This window comes from Pteropus medius, unplaced genomic scaffold, assembly GCF_902729225.1.
Source record: "Pteropus medius unplaced genomic scaffold, Ma_sr-lr_union100, whole genome shotgun sequence".
Lineage (NCBI taxonomy): Eukaryota > Metazoa > Chordata > Mammalia > Chiroptera > Pteropodidae > Pteropus > Pteropus medius.
This window is the reverse complement of record NW_024342539.1, coordinates 1,066,629-1,088,057: the sequence shown is the minus strand read 5'-3', so window position 1 is coordinate 1,088,057 and position 21,429 is coordinate 1,066,629. Positions and strand designations below refer to the sequence as shown.

Here is a 21,429-nt window from a genome sequence, read left to right as displayed (position 1 = left end):
TGGAGTTATGTCCCAATAAACTCATTATAAGTTGAAAATATCATAAGTTGAAAATGCATTTAACACAACCTACTGAACATCATAGCTTAGCCTAGCCTACCTTATACGTACTCAGAACACTTACATTCGCCTACAGTTGGGCAAAATCATCTAACACAATGGATACACTGTAGAGCAGGGGTCCCATCCCCGGGCTGCAGACCGGTACTGGTCTGTGGCCTGTTAGGAACTGGGTCGCACAGCAGGAGGTGAGCGGCAGGTGGTGAGTGAGTGAAGCTTCATCTGTATTTGCAGGTACTCCCCAGTGTTAGCATCACTGCCTCAGCTCCACCTCAGATCATCAGGCCTTAGATTCTCATAGGAACACTGGTCCCTAGTGCCAAAAAGGTTGGGGACCGCTGTTGTAGAGTATTGGTTGTTTACTTTCGTGATCATGAGCCTGACTATGCGCTGAGGCTCTCTGCCACTGCCCAGCATCATGCGAGTATTCTACTGCATGTTGGTAGCCTGAGGAAAGATCAAATTCAAAATTTGAAGTACAGTTTTTATTGAATATATATCACTTTTGAACTATTGTAAAGTTGAAAAATCGTAAGTCAAACCATTGTAAGTTGGGTACCATCTGTACGTTAAATGATGTCAGAACTTTTGTGATTGTGTTTTGAGCCTTCATTTTATAACTGGGAGTCACAGTACATGCAGGCAGATCAGGTTCTTCCTTGGGAAGCTCTGGGGAGATGGCCGGCCCCAGAGGGCCCTCCTCTGAGGGTGATGGGCTGGAGGTTGCCCAGGCTGTCAACAGGGAGTCGGAATAGCAGAAGAGCTGACTCAGGTGTTTTCTGGCATTCTGAGCACAGGGCTTTGGCATCCACTTTACCTCTATCACCTGCCCCAGGTGAGGAAAGAACCACTGTAGTCAGGTGCCTTCCATGTGCTGGAGCTTCTGTACTGGGAGCTCCATGGCCCAATAATCAGGTGTTTGGGACTCTCTTCCTAGGGGTCATAATAATTCACACCTATCTTTCTTTGGAATATGACTTTGGCTCCTCTTTACATTTCTCAAAGATTCTTCTTTTCCATATTTCTCCTGACCTCTTCCCATTCTCAATCCCCAATAGGAACCTCTCAACAAACTCACGTTCTCACTCCTTCCCTATCCCATGTCCCATCCCCCTTCTTCCATGAAGCCTTTGGCAGAAGTATTTACTGATTTACAGGTTATGGCTTCCAAGCTTGTCAGCAGCCTCGTGGTGCCAAAAGAAAGGGAATGGGGCTTAAACGTTTTAAGCCAGGACAGGGACAGATGTGGAGAGAGCCAGAGGACCAGCAGGATGTTTGATTTTCTTTTTATTTTCCTTTTTTAGTTTTGTGATCTTCAGAAGCTACTCAGGCAATATGACCTTAGACTTCCACTACTATTTATCTACAATTTGAGTTACATTATATGAGAAGGGAAATTGGTGAATGAAATGAGTTTGGACTTTGAATTTGGGTTGAAATCTCAGTTTAAAAATTAGCTGAATGGATAATTTTCTGGAGAAAAATAACTCTTAAATTTGACTCAAGAAGCGATAAAAATATGTATGAAACAGTATTTTATCCTATTCTCTGTACTTTCCTGTATGTTTGAAATATTTCCTAATAATATATAGTTTAGAAAGCAAATAATGCTCAAAAAGTATACTTATTCCATTGCTTTAGAGAAAAAGCTAGTCACTTTCATCCATAGTTGGTACTAATATAAATTGATACAATCTTGTAAAAGGATAATTTTGCAATATCATCTAAATTAAAAATGTACATATTCTAAGGTAAAGCATAATATTATTATTACTTTTATAATAGTTTTATAATATTTTTACAAGTAATAATGTTATTATTACTTTTTTGGTTTAAAATAACTACCATTTAATTACATCTCACAATTTTATGGACCAGAAATTCAGATAGGGCTCGTCTGGAGCAATTCTGCTCCACGCCAACTGAAGTCACTCAGTTGGATAGTGGATGGGCTGATCCGGAGGGTCCAAGACGGCTTCACTGAGCTGGAAAGGCTGGGCTCCACTGGCACCAGAGTGCCTATGTGCAGCCTTTGGCACGTGGATCCATCTGAGATAAGTTGGAATTGTTACATGATGGATTACATACATGGTCTGGCTGCTCAAAATAGACCAGCAGTAAAGAAATGCATAATCTGGTCAGCAATCCCATAACAGAAAAATACTGAAACAGAAATTTCCATAAACAGAAGAATAGTTACATAAATTATGGAACATCCATATCATGGAATACCACAAGCCATTACATATAAGATAAATCTATGTATACTGGTTTGGAAAGATGTCTATGATATACTATTTGGTAAAAAAAAGCAAATGGTATAATAATATATACCAGATTTTTACCTTAATTAAGAAAAAATTTTCAGTAAATATCTCTACCATCCATCCATCTATCCATCCATCCATCCATCCATCCAGAAGTCCAAAAGGAATAGCACCAAATGAACACTGTTTACTTCTTGGGATAGTGGAAGGATTTTTGCCTTTTTATATATTGTATTTCAATGAACAAAACAATGAGAGTATAACGTTTTTGATTTTCTTTTCTGTACGTTAAAAATAAACCACCTTAAAAACAAAACCAAATCACTGCATTCAGGGAATATTTGTGCTGAACTATCATGCTCAAAGGTCCTGAAGATATGGTTTCCTGGTCTCAGAAAGCCTGTCAGCATAAACTTGCTTACCCTTACGATTTATTTCCTCAGTCACCTCTGCAAGCCTGTCACTTTGATTTTCCATCTTTTGCTGTAGGAATCATTTCATTGCTCCTCTTTCACTTTAGACCCCTGAAGTACGTAAGGAGTCAATTTTTGTGTATCAGTTAAAATTTTCCAATTTCCTTCCTGGGGTAGGTCCACAAGCTCGAAATGACAAGTGCTTCTGCATAAACTTCTGGGGTTAAGACTGATCATGTTTGGGGACTGTCCTTTTCTCCTAAAAATAAAGACAGGTGGTTTAGGGAGGATTTCTATTTTCAGCCAGAGAAAAACATTTAATGCCACTACTGCGGGGTATAGTTAACAACAGCAGGCAGATTTTGATGAAAAACAAAATGGATAATATTTTAGAGAAGCATTCTGGGTGCTTTTCCAATAGACCAAAAAGCCCATTGAAAAAAAATAAACAAAATCGGGTCCTCAGTGCACGCCTGCCCCCTATGGGCTAGCTTCTTAATTTATTAGTTTCACCAAGTCTGTAGGGCTCAGAATGATGGGTCTTAAAATCCCCAAGTCCCTTGGAGCCAAATATGTCCCTTCTTTTCCCAATGTAACTAGCTACATTGGGGAAGTAAAGGCTTTTTCAGGACCTCCTTCCTTTGCTGGGTCCCTCAGGCCTCAGCGATGGCCAGAGTTGGGCTCAGAATGTGACTTGATGATTCAACAGCGGACCTGAAAGTATAATAATTTTAGATGATAAAAGGGGAAGTTTAAGCTTTCCTTTCATCCTTCTGGAAGCAGTGTATGTTTCTAGCAAAAGTATTGACACACAGGCTAGCAGTTTCCATTTTAGCCACATTATAATCAATGATGAGGAAAGGGGATGTCTGTTCAGTGCTGAATTTCACTAGGTTGTGAAATAACCTAAATGTACCAGCTCTGCTTGTAGATGTTTGTATTTTGATGTTTGGTACTGAACAGAATCAAAGATGCTTAACATAAAAGACCCATAATTACAACTCCTTAGGAAATAGTCAATCCTCCTGGATGATGACTAGTGCCCTTGGGCCCTACTGACACAAACCCAACCCAGCACCTGTGCTTTGAAGCTTCCTTTAAATGGATCACTTTGGGTCATCTGCTATAAGAGGAAGCTTGGCGGCACTAACACATGTTGAAGACAAAATAGAAAGAATGCTGAAGAGGAAACCTATCGAGAAAGTTGTCTTTAATGTATGCATTTTTATATTGACAGAGATCATAGCAAAAAGAATTCACACTTGCCAGGCACCATGCTAAATGCTTTACATGGATTATTCTATTCACTTCCTCCAGCAATTCTGTGAGGTAAGCATTCTTATAATCTCTGTTCCACTGGTGGGGAAGAAGAGGCTCTGGGAGGACGTGACCTATAGAACGTCACCTTTTTTAAGTTGTAGAGTCAGGATTCAAATCCAGGCAGCCTAACACCAGCCTGTGCTCCTAAGCTCACCCATGACAGACAGCTCATTAACAGGGCAAAGGTGAGAAGGAGCACGGAGCTCCTTTGTTGAGCTTTGTGAGTACGCACATCACCTATGCCTTTACAAGTCGGGCTGTACACATCTTTTCCTTCTCATTCCTTGGGTTTATCACTGGACCTGGAATAGCTCAGAATAAATTTGTGCTGGTAATGAAATACCTAAAGGTCTTCCATAAAAAGTGAGTGGAAAAAAGCCTAAGTGGTCTTTAGTGCATAGTCAGCTGCAGAGGAAAATCAAAGCCAGAGAGAAGAGACTTGGAAGGCATTTTCTGAGATATGCCTCAATCCACTGGAAAATCTCTTAATCTTCCATCCCTCAAGAAAAATGTAAAAATAAAGCATTATATTCTTTGAGAGTAAATCTTTTGTAATTTTTCTTATACATCTTCTGGATATTTTTAAAAATCCTGAATAGAAGAACTTACATTGGTTTCTAAGTTATGAAAAGTTTCTCTATTAACTGAAAAATTTTTCTATCTACTTTTTAGAATACTGCTTTCTACTTGATATAAGTGTTGCTCTTTGCAATTAAAGATGGTGCCAGTGACTCACTTTCTGAAGGCCACATGCTCTGAAATGCTTGTTCTAGTGGAGAATTTGCACTATCCACATTTGGGAGGTTGTTATTCTTTTCCATGTAAGGTGAAAGGCTATTATGGAACTCAAATCTTGAACTTGATATTGATGCCTTGCTGTTTCTAGGGACTAAGAGAAACACTGATGACAGTACACTCTGAACCCTAAATGATATAATTATTCTATAATGATTATGTCATGAAAAGAGATTCATGCAAGTTTAATCCTAAAAGGGACATTAGAAATCACTTAGTATTAAACTTCATATTTTTATACTGGCAGTGAAAGCTCTTGGCAAAATTTTTTTTTTAACAGGTGAGAATACTAAAGTCCAAGGAAGAATGTGACATGCCCAAGGTCATATGGCTTCACAGTGGAATAACTGGGAGAATTTTTTTAAAATACTGATTCTTGGGCCTCAATGCAGACAAATTAATCAGAATTTCTGGGCCCCTGGGCCTGAACACTGGCACTTTTTAAAGCTTCCCAGGTATCTCAATCTGAAGCTGGAGTTGAAAACCACTGATCTAGACAGGAACCCAGGTCCTAACCTTGTTCCAGGGTCATCAAATTCACAGTCGTTTTTCATTTCTCATCCCCGACCCCATGGCAGACTTGACTAACAGATTATGGAACTCCTTCCTGCTGTGCCTAACCTGGTCTCCCTCTCATATTTTTCCTGGAAGCTACCACCTGTCCATCAGCATTGAGAGGCAATCTGAAACCTAGCTACACCTGTGCACTGTATCGTGCTTCTTCTAAAAAAGGCATTGAAAATATCTGAAAGTATTATTTTGGTAAAACTGGGGTTGTATATTCTCTCGGTCTGGTGTATTTATTAGTCCGCCAGGGTTCTACTGGGGAATACGGGGTGAAAGCCCTGGGTTACTCAACTGAGCAGCTCTAGCTCATCTTGCAGAAAGCAACTTCTCCTTTCCCTTGCAGAGTTGAGTTGATTTAGGTTTGAATCCCATTCTGCTATTTACAACCCTGGTGACTTTAGGCAAATTCCTCATGCCTCAGTTTCCTCATCCATAAATAATAATGAAACTATTTTATGGGTCCACCTTTCTTGTCTCTCTTCTGGTATTGACCTCTAGCAAAACTGATGTCTGGACCCACAGTCTATTCTAGTCTTCCTTATCTGTCTCTTTTCACTTCCCTGATAAAAAATTGTTCTGATGAATAGATACTTGATAAGAAGGAGTCAGTCCTTAGGCCTCACTTGCTAGTATTTGGAGTACCTGTAAATGCCTTCTGAAGACAATGACTACATTCCAACACATTTAGGTTTGCTTAGAAGAGGAGAGATGCATAGGCAGAAGCTGAAAAGATACTGTAAAAGGCCCAGAATGCCTTGATGATGATTGATTAGGTTTAAATCAGTCAGGAAAAGGCTAGCGTGAACCAGTTTTTGTTTTGTTGTTTTTGAAAGTTGTAGTTTCAACTTTAATATAAAGATAAAGCTGGCCATGTTTACATTTACTAGTTATAAAATAAAAACAATAGCATAGCTGCTTTTCTCATAAGGAAGTTTAGGGAACGAAAAAAATAAATGTGGCGAAATGCTTTGCTATAAGAAACATGGTACAATTTTACTTTAGACAGCACTACTTTCAGAAGGAAAAATAAGAACATATATAAGCACATATTCTGAACACTATGCTAGTCACTTTTCATGTTATATAATTTAATCTTACAACAAGCTCAAAAAGAGATGTCACCATTATTCATATAGATGAGGCAAATGAAGCCGAAAAAGTTAAGTAACTTCCTAAGGGATGTGACTGTCAACTCTGATTTTGTAACACTTCATATTGTCTCCCATTATCTCAAGGCATTTGGGGAAAGTCTGAAAACAAATTTATTTATTAACCACATGTATATCTATATATCCCATGTAATCTTTTAAAATAGGGCACAAAATGGCATCAAAACCCCAAATACATATAAGATATTAAATCTCTAAAGAGACTGTATATTTTGAATTTTTTCTTCCATTCAAGAACTATTTTAAATAATATGCAAGGCTGGTTACTAGGGGTGGTATGTTAGCTGATAGAGATTTTGTTAAAACAGAACAATTGAGAAAAAGCAGCATTTGAAAGTTACTGCTAAGCAGCACTGTACTTATTGAATACAAAGACCTCTTCGGTTCACATTTTTAAATATCGGATCAGTAAGAAGAGGGAAAACAATTTAAAATCATAGTCTGATGCCATTTTCTTTGGCCCAAGAAGAACTTTGGCTAAGTTTACTGACATCAACATACAAGATCAGCATAGCTTGTTCTGCTGGCACTCGGACCTGCTCCTTTAAATACCCACATTGTGCTACACATGCATGTACACACACACTGCGTGCACACACACGCAAACTTATGACATGCTTCTCCACCCCAATGTAAATAAGTAAATTCTCTATTCAACTAGATGGTTGGAAACTTCTGTTGATATTTTAAAATAAATTATAAAAAATATTTCAAATTAATCCCAATATGAATATTTTACTATACAATAAAAGTAACTAAATACAGAGTAAAGCTATTAGTTATTCATTTCTAAGTAGGATAAGGGTTGGAAAGTATAATACAGTTCAAATAAAGCAGTTATCTAGCTTGGCAAAAAACAGGTAGTGCTAAAAGCAGAAAATTATTATAAATGTTAAAAACAAATAGATAAAACATCTTGAAAATTTTAGATTTTATACTTTAAAATTATAGTTTATTAGAAACAGCTTTTCTTCTGCACTAATACTAAAATAGTTGCATTTTGGCTTAAATTATAACTGATAATAATCCATTTGGATATAAACATGATATTTATTCTATATTTTAGATTAAAAATTGTACAATATTAGAAAGCTTATAAAGTAAATTGCCAACAAAAATGTGAACTCATACAAACATTCTGACATTGGGGAATTATTATAATTACTGTTATGGAATGCCAAACATTGGCAATGTATCCAAGTTTTAGGTAGCTATGATGAATGAAAAAAAAAATTTTTTCAAGTTAATGATTTAGTAAATTTACTAGAATAAAAAGAAAACATCACCATTATGACTAATGTGCCAAGTTCCACGGCGTTCTGAATGTGTGGATCTTGTTGCTGTACTACTTTTTGTAATAGGTGACTTTAATCCAAATCCACCTATGTTTCTGGATACAACTACACTGAGATAAAATTTTAGGGGCTAAAACATTTTTATTGAAAGATAAAATCTGTAAACATATTCTTAATACAAAAAATGTGAGCATCTGCCACTAGGAGATTTGTTCTGTTGCAATGCCAGACTTACCAAAGTCAGTTTTACATATGTGCAAATGTGTCATGGCTAGGAAAAGGATTTTAATGACCAGGTTTTTTTTCTCTGCTTAAGTAGGGTGGATGCAATGAATTCAGCAAGAGACTAAGCAGATCTTAACTTTGCTTCGATTACTCCTTTTCAGCATGCCTTATGTCATACATCTGAACTACATACTAGACACATACGGTGAAGAGCTTTTGGCAGTTGGAAAAGAACCCAGAATCTCTCGATGGTGGCTGTGAGCTGGTAATGTTGAAGTAACTGATTTCCTGAATGTGCTGTTATTATAGGGCTTCTCAAGTCTCAGTGATGTCAAGGAGCTCAACAGGTTGGCTCAGCTTTGCTTTATTTCTTTTTTCATGCACTCATATAATATATTGATCTGATCCTACCAGAAAAATCAATAGGCTGCCTGAGAAAATATCTTACTTGTTGTTCATGATACTTGACTGGAGTTTTAGGTCTTAAAAGGCCAGAAAGTACTGGAACATCTAATAATTACCTATCTGTATTAGGATTATTCCTTGTGATTTTAGGTGCATCAAAAATTTTTTATATATAAATGAATATTTGCTAAAATTGCAAACTGGGTAACTTTTGATATCTAAATGAACAAAAGCAGAAATAAGCTAAAACTTGCAATATGTATTTATCATTATTGTACATAATATCGCTTTAAGGTGGTGAGGTAAGACCAGATACAGGCAGTGTTGTCATTTGCAATATACCTATACTCCTGAAAACTCTTCAGTTAGTCACTGCTTATATGGTTTCTACCATGTTTAAATTATGATATTTGGCAACAACAGCTCTGACTGGAGGAGGTGATGTATACACCCCTCAAAGACCTCTTTGACTGGCCAGGTTTATCCCCTTTAAAAGCTATAAATGAAGAATGCTTATGTAAAGTATATTAGCAGTCAGTAATACTGCAGTTGCTAACGAATGGCTATATGTTTCTATGAAACATCATACTCAAACTTCTAATCAACAGGAGATGCGCTGGTAAAGATGAATCTGGATAACTTGTTACCTTACAAAGGGAAATGTCTATATATCAAAAAGGAATAATTCCAAAATGTTAAAGCGCGTTATCTTCTCAGGTCCATTTGGTCTTCAAAAATTGGTATAGTCATGAAATGAAATTTGCTGTCTTTTTCCAAAGGTCATGATACTGCTATGTACCTTTTCCTAAATATTATGATTAATGGAGACTACTCTCATGGATGCATCTGTCTGAATGTGAAAAGTCTGCATTCTTAATGTTTGCCGCAAACCCAACGTAGTTGATGATCAGTCTGAAGGTCAGTCAGTTCTTCAATAGTTCTCCAGCTACACTGGCAGGCATATGCTCGTGTTCCTTTCTTCTTCACCAACTTTGTTTTTAATTTGTGGAATTCTGGCATGTTGTTCCTATTAGTAAAATATGAATGTTTTAGAATAGTGGCTTTGTTTAGAGCTTAATGACTTGGAAAAAGTTCTAATTGCTTTATTTTCCTATCTTTTTAACACTTAAACACTAAACAAACGTTTGGTCCCCTCATACAAACAGTAGAAGATATGCTTCTGTATTCTTTCTGATGAGATTTCCTCAGTATCCAGTACTTTTTAAGAGCAATTGTCTAGGCCTGTTCAGAACATAATGACCTAAAAGGCTGAAGAATTATTGATTTGTCTTATCAGAGATGGCATGATATGAGAATAGAGTGGAAAAACTGGTGGTTCATCTCTTACCTCAGATACTCACTATTCCATACTCTAAAAGTCTGCACTATGGCCAATGCAGGGCATACAAGAGGTATAAAAATAACGGGTTTCTAATGGGTTAACTATAGAAATTTTTCATGAATAGAGAAAAGGTGCCTGTTATTTTTATGTATTGAATTGATGTATTTTTCATTTGTTTCAATATGTTTATTTACTTATAGTATCAGCAAGAAAATAAATGCCTATCCTACATTAAATGACAATAATGTTAAAATAATTGAATCAATGGGCAGGACTGTCATAAAATATGATAACCATCTAACTCGATGCAGTTATAAAAAAAGACTAAAGAAGTTAAAGTTTAAGTAATTGAAAGTCAGTTATGATTTTCATAATCTCTGTGCTGAATTTATATGACTATTCTGTGGCAGAAGAAAAATGAAAAAATTCAAAATGAAATTATGAAGAAAAGCAAAGGAAAACAATGAAGTACAGTATAAACATTTTACAGAGAGATATAGTCTTATCTTTGCTTTTTATGTCACTGCAATAGAAGGCAGGCTACAAAGTGCCCTCTGGTGGACAATGGGCACCAGATTCAGTACTGTACTGTACGAAATCCAGGCACAATTTAGGTTTAGTACCTAACAAAACCTGAGAGATTTTCTAGGCCTACTGTCTGATTTCAAGAAAACAAGACATTAACCACCTAAGTGACTTAGTTAAGGTTACGGTGAGCTTGGGAAAGAAATCATCGAAATTTTATCAGATAGACAAAAACTCCACAAAACTAAATGTGTTTAATGAAAACTAAATGTTTAAATGAAGTAAAAACAGTCTTTATTCAATCTGCAATATATTTCGACAAGTTTAACATCTGATAGCTAATTGAATCTTTAATTAGAGATTTCAGGAGTAGGAATTATGAACAGCCAGGGAACTAATTAATACATTTCAAATGCTTCTAAAGAAGCACATATCTTAAAAGCTTAGAAAGAAAAATAATTTCATTACTTCTCATAAAGAAAATGATTTAATAAAACATTTAATTTAGCTATATTATAGCAGGATGGTCAAGTATAGATTATGCTTCTTTAGAAAGTCCTAGAACTTCTCAAAACTAGGATACACTTATTTCCCTCATTTATAAAATAAGGACAATAAAACAAACAATAGCATGCTGTTTCACGGTAACTAATGAGCAGATTGATAACAATTAAAAATAAATGACTCCCCATGTTCCGCCGGGCATTCGATGGCACTCTGTAAACCTTTTAACTTTCTTTCAGTCACCACCTATTTCTGGTTTCCCTCAGTGATTTTTCCCTATCCTCCTCAAGTGTTTGTTTCATTTACCTTCCACTTCTTTACTTTCAGCAGACCACATCCTCAAACATAAAGCCAGGGCATCAGATGTGAAAAGGCTTCCATCTCCTAGCTTTTCCCATGAACACATCAGTATCTTACCTCCTTCCACTCCATCACAGAGGGTGAACCTCCTCTTCTTAGCTGAAGCTCACTTTCCATCAGCACTCCAGGCCCCAGAGCCTCCAGGACCTTGTTATTCACATCCCCCCTCACCCTTCATATGTCTCTACTACTCCTGACAATGTAAACATCAAAGCACCTATCTTAACTAAATGACCCTTATTTCTGCATTCACTGACATGCTTCCACGTTGCCTTCCTGGGTCATACCATCCAATCTCATGGTTTCAACAACTACGTTACAGATTACATTTCCTTCCAGAACTTCAGAGCCGCAGTTTCAATAGCTCCCATAAATGAACTTATAGCCTCTTCTTTCAAATCTGTTCATAAATTACCTTTATCAATGGACAGTATCATTGCCCATCTACATAAACCAAGACAGAAACCTAGGACTCATCCTAGATGATGTTTGTCTCTCACCTTTCACAGCTAGGACTACCTCTAAAATATCACTCAAATACACCTACTCTTCATCTACTGCCATAATTCAGATCTTTATTCTTTCCCAGTGGATTATCATAACATCCTTCAATAATCCCCATGATTCTACACTGGCCTGGTTCTCATACAGTAGTTAGTTTTCTTTAAAAAATTCGTCTCTATTTGGATCTCTCTCTTGATTAAAAGCCTGTAGTGGTTATCCACACTGCAGAAAAAATTAAGCCGAAATTCCTCAGTATTGCTTTCCTAGCTCTGCTCTTTTTGATCTCTCTCTTCTACTTCACTCACCTCTTGCCATCTCTTGCCCTATCCAACATTTTCCATAGTCCAGACTAGTTGTAAGTCCCCAAACATGCCATGGATTTCACCTGTGTTTTTAAAAATACCTCCTAAAAGAATACCAGTGTCCATATTGTTTGCTAGGCAAACCCCTAATTATTCTTTAAGACTCTGAGGCTTTCTCTGATACTTCAAGGTCCTGTGACATTCCTCTTTTAACCTATCTCCTCTGTCACATCTATTACCTGATATCACATCTTCTCAAAACTGCATTACTTGAGAGTTGAAACTGGGTCCTATTCATTTTGTGAGCCCAGTTAACTAGGAATGACACAGACTAGGTGCTGATAATGTCTGTTTGATAAAGAAATGCTAATAAACTCTATAAAATAAAAAATATATCAATGATTTATTTCCTGATGATGGTGACAGCATTTTCTTTCATTAGTTCAAATCTCAAATATTCCTAAGTATCTTAAAGGCTAAGACAATATATTTTCTACTGATAAAAATAACTACTTATTATTTCCTTTTAAAAAATATTATTTATTATATTGTAGAAAAATAACATATTGTTATTTATTTTTAATAGTATAATACATTTTCTAGTTCTCACTATTTAATCTAAAAGTATGTATTTTTTACAAATATTTTTAGCGAACTAACAGAAGTGATTTTTTTAAGTAAAGTGGCAGAGTAAAGTATCCTTGGTAGAAAGTCCAAGTGGGCAGCTTGATAAAAATTGAGTGCCTAAAAGTATGTATTTTTTTAAATCAGGATATCACAGATCTAGAGTAAACCAATCAATATTCTTAATAACTCTGAGATACTGCAAGTTCCTCAAATACTAACTAAATCACCAATACATTTACTTAGTGCCTGTGGCTTGCCTATTTTGATATTACATGCATTCTATTATCCTATACTAGTTTTATATTAAATTGATGGTTTACCTTGGTGACATATGGAAATTATTAATCACTCATTAGATTAACCTTCAGACAGTATCTAGCAGAGGATTTAGAAAAGCCTGAAAAGGCAAAAGAGACCTGAAATTAAAAGTTAACTTTTCCAACTATAGGATCAAAGTAAGCTAACCTGACCTGGGATTTTGGGACAACATTATGCTTCATTTGAATTGGGGACTGTGAAACCTCTTAAATTGTAATTTTTCCATGTATTTGTACTTTCAATTTTGGAACATGTGTGTGAAGAAGATTCAGAGTTTTCAATAAGATTTTCAAAGTGGTTCTTGATGTGAAAAAGTTTAAAAACTATTAAATAGAGGAGACTTCTAGGGATTTACACAAGAATGGCTCCCAGAAGGGGTATAAAGACTCACCCTTTTTTTTTATACTACTGAGAGTGCTATAATATATTCTGATTGCTTGTATCTGAAAATATAGTCTTTGTCTAGGCACAGGTTTGGGGAGCCAAAAATGTATGAGATATGTGTAATTAATAGTTAGCTCTAAATTTTTATTTAAAAATGTGAGTGCATAGTTTATAAGTATATTTTTATAACTTACAACATCTTAAAAACATTAGGTATTCAATAAGTGTATAAGAATGTACAAACTGCAAAAATATCCTGACCACAAGGAAGGAGGCAGACATATATACCAATTTTCAATCTTATACTACACTGAGTGCTGTAATAAGTATGAAGTGTTGTGGACAAATAGAAAAGAATGAATTTACTTCTAAGTTGAGAATGGTGAAGGAATCATGGAAGATGTGTAATGTATTGTACCCTGAAGGATAGGTAGGGTTTAGGTAGATAAAATGATGGGAAGGTGTCCCAGGAGGTAGAGAGCCGTACAAAGTCACAGGGAATGGGACTATTGAGTAATCTGATGTAGGTAAAATCTTGTGAAGGTGAAAAGTGTATTGTGGAATGACAAAGCTGGATGACAGATAGATAGGAGCTGGATTGCAGAGGGTCTTGAATGCCATACTAAGGAATTTGGACATGAATCTGTAAGCAGAAAGGTTTTGGGCAGGAGAATAGCATCCTCATAGTTATGCTTTAATTCTCATCAAGGAAAGGGTGGTCTGAAAGAACAGACAGTAAGCAAAAAAATCAGTGAGGAGGCTGTTTCTGTACTGCTTCCCAGAAGTAACATGTCCTTATCTAGGCTGACAGCAGACAGATAGAAAAGAGATGGATGAGAAAAGTATTGAAGAGGTAGAGGCCACAAAATCTGGCCAAGTTCACCAAGATACACCATAGCAAAATAAGAACTATAAAGTTGTACTTGATACATTTCTTAGAGTGAAATTGTCTAGAAACATACCTGAAAAACAGATAATCGCATGTTTTGTCCCACATGTAGTCATCGTAGCTTACTACCCAGAAATCACATGCTGTACAACGCAGATGGTCACATGCTCTGTTCAGAGAAAAAGAACAGTACATTAAAGATTATTGGTATGTTTAAATATAAAAATATGGTGATTTATTCATAGGATATACCACATATTACAGATTACTGTGTAAACAAGAGAAAAGTAAAGATTAATCTGATTATAAATTTTTATACTAAAGGACTGATTATATATCAGGTTATATATCAGGTTAAATTTCTGCAGAAACCTATTTTACTAAGATTTTACATACTGATACATATGTGCACACATGTATATTATACAGATATAACAGCAACAAAAATGGATGTGCAGTTCAATGGTTTTCAAATTGTGCCTGAGGGAGAACGTCACTTAAGCTAACTTCTTTAAGTTGCTTCCCTTCCTATTGAAATTTTCAAGGATGTCTCTACCACAGAATTTGCCACATTATATTGAAATGAATCTGTCTCTCCCATAAGCTACTTAAGTGCTGGGATAATATCTTATTTGTTTTTTGCTTCCCCACTATTTGGCATTAATGCATTCATTTACTCACTTAAAATATATTTACTGAAAGCCTACTATGTGCTAGTGAGATTCTGTCCTCATGTAGCTTAGATTCGAATGAGAAAAAAAATAAACAATACTCATCACAATGTCAGAAGGTGAAAAGTGCTTCAAATGAAATAATGAGCAGAGTAAAATCAGGAATACTAGGAGTGAGTGGTATGCAATTCTATATAGAGCAGTCTGCACAGGCCTCTCTGAGAAGGTATATCTGAGTTGTTTAAATGGGAGTGGTAGTAGGTAAAAGAAGTAGGGTTAAGAGAAGGTTTTGTTTAAAAAGGGAGGGGAAAAAAGCATGCTTGTATGTTGACAGCAAAATAGTGAACAGCAAAATGCTGATGATACAGGAAAGAGGGCAGAACTGTTAGAATTATGCTTACCACATAATAGGTACTTAATAAATATCCGAGAACTTGAAATGCCAAGGAATTCTCAAAACTCATTTACTATAAAGTAACTTTAGGAATAAAATAATAATATATGGCGATAATTATGAATTGCTGCTGCAAACAATTTAATAATTGTGATTATTTTATAGAAACCTCCATGTTTCTTGAAAGTATTTAAAAACCAAAATCAATATAGATACATTTGATCATCTAAAAATTAAAAGGAAATAAGAGTTTTTAAGATGAAAAAACAAAGTGAAAAGTCTAATAATAGAGTAGAAGAAAACATCTTCAACACTTGGTCAAACAATTATATAAAGACTGCTTACTAATAACAAATAAAGAAAAACTCAAAAATATATTCAATCTCACTAATACAAGTATTATAGAAAAATAATTAAAGAGTAGAGACTCTGAATACAGATTGCCTAGGTTCAACTACCGATTCCACTATTTACTATCTGTGTAACTGTGGTCAAGTAACTCAACTTCTCTGCAACTCACAACTCAGTTTCCCTATACGTAAAATAGGGATACTAACAATACACATCTCACAGAATAATTTTGAGGACCTAATGAGTTAATATTGGTGCTTTTAACAGTGCCTGACACACAGTGTTTGTTAAAACATAAAAGATAACATAAATAATTAAAAATTAAAGCAACCACAAAACAAAATTTTTAACCATTTAAGTTAGCAAAAATTAGCACATTCAGACTTTTCTGGTGAGTATGTGAATTGCTATAACCTTTGGGGAAAAATCTTGGCATTATTTTAAAGTTAAAATTATCCCTAGCTGTTACACTAGCAATCTCATTTTGGGGGAGCTATTGCATATCAATAAAGCACTAATATAAGCATGTATTTCAAGAATTTCTACTGCAGTACTGCTGAAGCAGCAAAAAACAAGATACTACTTGGATATCTACCAAAAGGGAAGACTGAATAACATGCAGTATATTTACACCATGGAATATTAGGCAGCTGATAACAAGAATTAATTTATCCACTGACCTAAAGGGATGTCCAAAGCAAGGTGCACAGTAGTATATGTAGTATGATTCTATTTTTGTAACCCTCCCCCCCAATTCCTATATAGATGTTTATGAGGTAGTAACAAGAAGAAAACTGTGCAAGGTTATATACTATGCAGCCCATAGTGGTTGTCTCAGGAATGGTGGAAATAGAAGGGAAGGAAGATTATTTTTCCTTTTATACATTTTTCAAGTTTGTTTTTATTTTTTTTCGATACGGATATAATCCTTCTCTAATTAAAAACAATAAAATAAAACCTGTCATTAAATTTTTTCCACTTATGTCCTTTAAAATTCAGATATGGTAACTTAAAAATTATAATTTTTTTTTTTTTTTTGCCTAGAGGTTTCTTTGAGAATGCTTTCTATTTCTAAAATTATTATTAATTATAACAATAATTAAACATTTAAAAACTCATAAGCAATTCCATATTTTCTTTCAAACTGTTAGCAATTTATGATTTTATTTGTACATATGGAAATTCAACACAATTATATTCATATACATTTGAATTTGGATTTTGAATGTACAAGTCAGGAAATGCAAAATGATGGTTCCCAAAGCTGCCATAACTTGCTTTCTTATGCATATGTAGTTTATTACATGATTGCACAGAGTGTTAACTTTAATGCCTTAATACATATGTGCAATTTGGCTGAATTATTGCTGTTGTGGGAACTATAATTTTGAATTTCCTGACATTTTGTATGTGTAAAATCTCAACCATAATGTTAAATACAGCTTTTTAATTTAATTTAAAATTTAGTAGTTTATTCAAATCTATTCACACTACCACATTTTCCTACAAATACTGTCCTTTGAGAAAAATAAAACTAACTTGCAGCTAAGAAATCATTCTTCTGCTACGATTCACTGTTAGATCATAATGAGTACCAGTCTATGGAATAATCCAGTCTTACAAGTAGTTTAAAAAATAATTAGGAGAGTAAAATTCGATTTGGCTTGAAAATAACACCTTGGTTTTATCTATACCTTATAAATGCCACCATGCTTCCTGCTACTCTTTCTCCTTTCCACCAGTTGGGTAAAAGGCTTGAATCTTTATACTCTAAAATCATTCAGCATTACTCCCAAATCAGAAATCCACTCAGAAATCAAACAAATAAAGCACATGGAGAATAGGCGGAACAGACTCAATTTCCTTTATGCCCTAAATCAGTGCTTATTTTCAGGGCTTAAAAACCTCTCTCTTCCAAAACTACATATGTATACAGCATATCTAAAAGTCATGATTCCAATGAAACATAAATTGTCACTTTTTTTTCTCTAAAATGTGAAAGGAATAGAATGTAAAGGTGTCACCAACAGCTCTGTCTTTTTGTCCAGCTTTTAAGTAGAATCTTTACTATTTTAAAGATGTTTATGGTAGAATGCCCACAATCCAGCCCAGACCCTATTGTTCTCAGTTAAATCCTATCAGATCTACACAGTAGACTAGTGAGTCTTGATGTCTGGACAGCTGGAAAATTACAGCAGCTACATTAGTAAAACCAACGAAGGTTCTCCCCTCTTGCATACGTTACATGGCCTTCTGCAAATGGGTATATTAGAAAGCATAATGGAACAGGAACCAAGTTTCACATTTGAGTCCTTGCTTTGTAATAATAATATATGTGACCTTGGGCAAGGCACATTACTTGGGAGTCATTTTTGACGCCGTCCTCTCTTACTTCCCACAGCCATTTAATTCACTGAATTTCATCAATTCTAGACTGTAAACAGCTCAAATGTGACATCTTTTCCCTATGCCACTGACATTCAGATCACGGCTACCATCGTTATCTCTTTCCTGGACCACTGTAACTACTGCCTGCTAACTGGACTCCCTGGGTCCTCTCTTGTCTTGCTACCCCACCTTCTAATCCACTTTCCATTCAGCAGTCAAAATGACTTTCTTTAGAAACAAATATGATTAGCTCATTCCCATCTGCTAAAAACAAACAAACAAACCACCAATGGCTCCTCCTCAATATATGACATACATCTAAGATCCTCCAGAGGACTACAGGACCCCAAACCAAATGTCCCTCCACCACCTTTCTGGACCCATCCAGAGCCATTCTTTCCCCCACTCACTATGCTCCAGTTCACCCAGCTGTTCTCCGTTCCTCCCACACTCCTTCCTAGTTCTGGGATCATCTAATACGGCATGCCTTCTGACTCCAACAGTCCCCTCTTCTGGCTTAACTCCTACTCATTTTTCATATTGTAGTCTTATTAAACGTTATTTGCTTAGGGGAAGCATTCTCTAATGCTTCATATTGGCTGAGGTGCCAATTATTTGTGCTCTACATTACATATTTTGTGGAAATTAAATATTTATTTGTGGAATTATCTGTTTAAAGTCTCTCTCCTCATCTAGACTGAAAGCTCGTGGAGGGCAGAGAAATGTCCATTTAATTGTTCACAACAATGTGTTCACTCAAAACCTACAGCCTTTCAAGCAGGTGGTTAATTAATATGTGTTTGATGAATTGAACACTACTGCTTCAATTTCCTCATTTATAAAATAGGGTTAAAAATTCTTGCTCTATCTGCTACCCCCATGTAGCAGGTAAAAAAGTTCTCTGGACAGTATAAAGTACTTCATATATAAAATCTTTCACATGCACATGAACAGGTATGTGCTTATCTTTCCATGGGCAAATGACGACCACAAAACGGGTGGTTGATGACCGGTATCTTCATAATGGGTGAGAAAAAAAGATCTGTGCAGAGGTAGAAATGGGGTCTGAAGGATTTTGGTATTCTCATGGATCAATATTATGTGATAGGATCCTCATCCTAAAAAACAGGCCATTTTTTTGTCTACTGGAATTCCATGTGGAACAGGCCCTTTCTATGCTAGAACTAAATCAAAGTACATGTAAAAAATACTATATAAAAGAAAATCTTAATGAAATATTTACTATTTGGAAATAAAACAAAATGTATTGTCTTAAAGACCATTTTTAAAGTCAGAAGACACCTGTAAGTAAACACTGATACATGATAAAATGGAAAAGTAGTAGTAGAATATAGGATTTCTGTTGCTGAAATACAATCATTTGCTTAGAAATGAAAATGATTAATACCGTCCCACTAAGTTGACTCAGATAAGTCAGGATAGCAACGAGACTATATTCTTCTCTAAAAGCACTTTGTACCTCTAATTTTTTGTATAGACAGTCCTCAGTGCATGATGATTCAAGCACTATCAGTTTTTACAACCCACACAGCAGGTAGCACTCAAGTAGACTGCCATTATTAGCCTGCCTGCTGCTTGATGTTCTTGGTACAGGCTTCCTACACTCCCCAATTTCCCTTTGATCCTACAGTCCTTTCCAGGCTTCCTAGGATCTAGGCCAGCACCATCACAATTCTCCAACAAAGTCATTTTAGATCCTACTTCTATTATTCAATATAACAGCTATCCTTCCTGAATGTAGACTAACTGCTAACATGCAGTCATATATATGTCTTTTCTTTCTTAAAAAATTAACAGAAAATGAAGTGTTTTAGAAATAATGACAAAAATATAATAACCTTAGTAAGCAAGCCTCTATAAAGATAGAACAAAAAAGTATCAGGATAATAGGTTTGCTTAAAACCAACCTGTCTCCCCATATTATGACAATGATAATGTAATATGCTAGGAGTATGAGGCCAATATGGGCTTGGGGTATGCGGCATCAGGACCATAAAGACTGCCCTGAAAGAGGAACTGAGTAAGACAGTGAGTATAAGAAGGAGTGGAGAAGAGATAAAGAAGGGAGGATAGGGAATAAAATCAAGCGACTATGCTTGAGAACTTTTTGGGTACAGCAGACCTGCAGCTTATCATGCTGACTGTTCAGCCAGTCAGTGTGTAACACATCATGTAGCTGTATGGCCACATTGCTTTACCTGTGTTAGACACTGGTTTCCCCTGCTTGGAAGGAAAACAAGGCAAAGCAGAAGCTTACTCTCCTGATGTCCTGTGGAAATCAAGCTGGGGCTGGAGTAATCCAGGCACTTCATGTGGGGCTTAGAAAAGGACATCAACACAATGAATGACAAAGCCAACATCACAGCTTTCAATAGCTATCGCCCAAGAATAACAAACATCTCTGTAAAGTGTTCTTGGATTCGCTAATAAAATATTCCTCTCATATGAAACAGATTAATGCCAAAATGATAAGAATTATGTTTTAACAACAGAGTATCAATTTGGAAGAACCTAAGAAGACATCCTACCTCTGTGAAGTAGTTGTTCCAATCCCACATGGAGCAGTGCTGCCACCGAGGTACACTGGGCTGCAACTAGACACGTGCAACAAACAGATGGGAGAAAAATATAATTACAACAAGAAATATGGGAAGTTAATTTGGCTTCATTGACTCTATAGTCTTGTAATCAAATTTTCCTGAGTAAGCCACTACTTTAAAGAGGTATTTATTCAGGGATCACTGCTTTATTGGATATAACCTGTACATTTAGGAATACTCGAGGAGTTAAAATGAGTCACAGAAAATGTTTGCCAAATAATGTAAGGGACAAAGTATATACTAAAGAATGTAACAGAACATTAATTTGAGAAACTGTTCACAATTTTTTTTCCCCACATGGCAGAAAATTATTTACAATAGCAATAATCTCCCACTCAAGTTCTTTTACATTAAGAGGTCACAGACCATAAGAAAATTGAAGATATTGCTATTGGTCTTTCTCCTGAAAGCCAACCAGTGCTTTGTTGTTCAATGTCACTGTTGTTTAAATGGTAATAAAATCTACTAGACTATGCTTATAGTGTTTGCTCACTAGTGTGTATAATTTACCAAAGCAATCTCAACTTACCTTTTACCAAGGCCTTGAATGGAAGCTCTGACAGATGTGTTACCTGAAGATTTAGATTTTAATTTCTGTTAAGAAAACAAAACAATAAAAGACTAAGAGTAACTCTGATAATCGTAACATGAAAACTAATATTCTTTATTTTATAACAAGAATATTTTTTAAATGACCTAAAAATTCTGTATCATTTTAAAGTTTCTGAAATAA

General features: G+C 35.6%; 1 protein-coding gene across 4 annotated transcripts in view; it reads right to left on the bottom strand.

Moving 5' to 3' along the window:
- Nucleotides 1-292: 292 nt before the first annotated feature.
- Nucleotides 293-21,429, bottom strand: part of CFAP418 (cilia and flagella associated protein 418) — a 28,665-nt gene continuing 7,528 nt past the window's right edge. Inside the window, exons 3-7 of one of the 4 annotated variants that reach the window (XR_005653636.1) lie at nt 21,226-21,290; nt 20,625-20,690; nt 14,345-14,440; nt 2,750-2,999; nt 293-507 (exon numbers count right to left, since the gene is read on the bottom strand). Coding sequence is in view for 3 of the 4 variants with exons in the window: in XM_039866354.1 (XP_039722288.1) it covers nt 2,825-2,999; nt 14,345-14,440; nt 20,625-20,690; nt 21,226-21,290 (402 nt within the window). In the remaining variant the exon portion in view is untranslated. Of the gene's footprint in view, nt 508-2,579; nt 3,000-6,394; nt 9,544-14,344; nt 14,441-20,624; nt 20,691-21,225; nt 21,291-21,429 lie in introns of those variants that run through there. The other 3 variants (XM_039866355.1, XM_039866354.1, XM_039866353.1) reach the window with 3 other exon arrangements.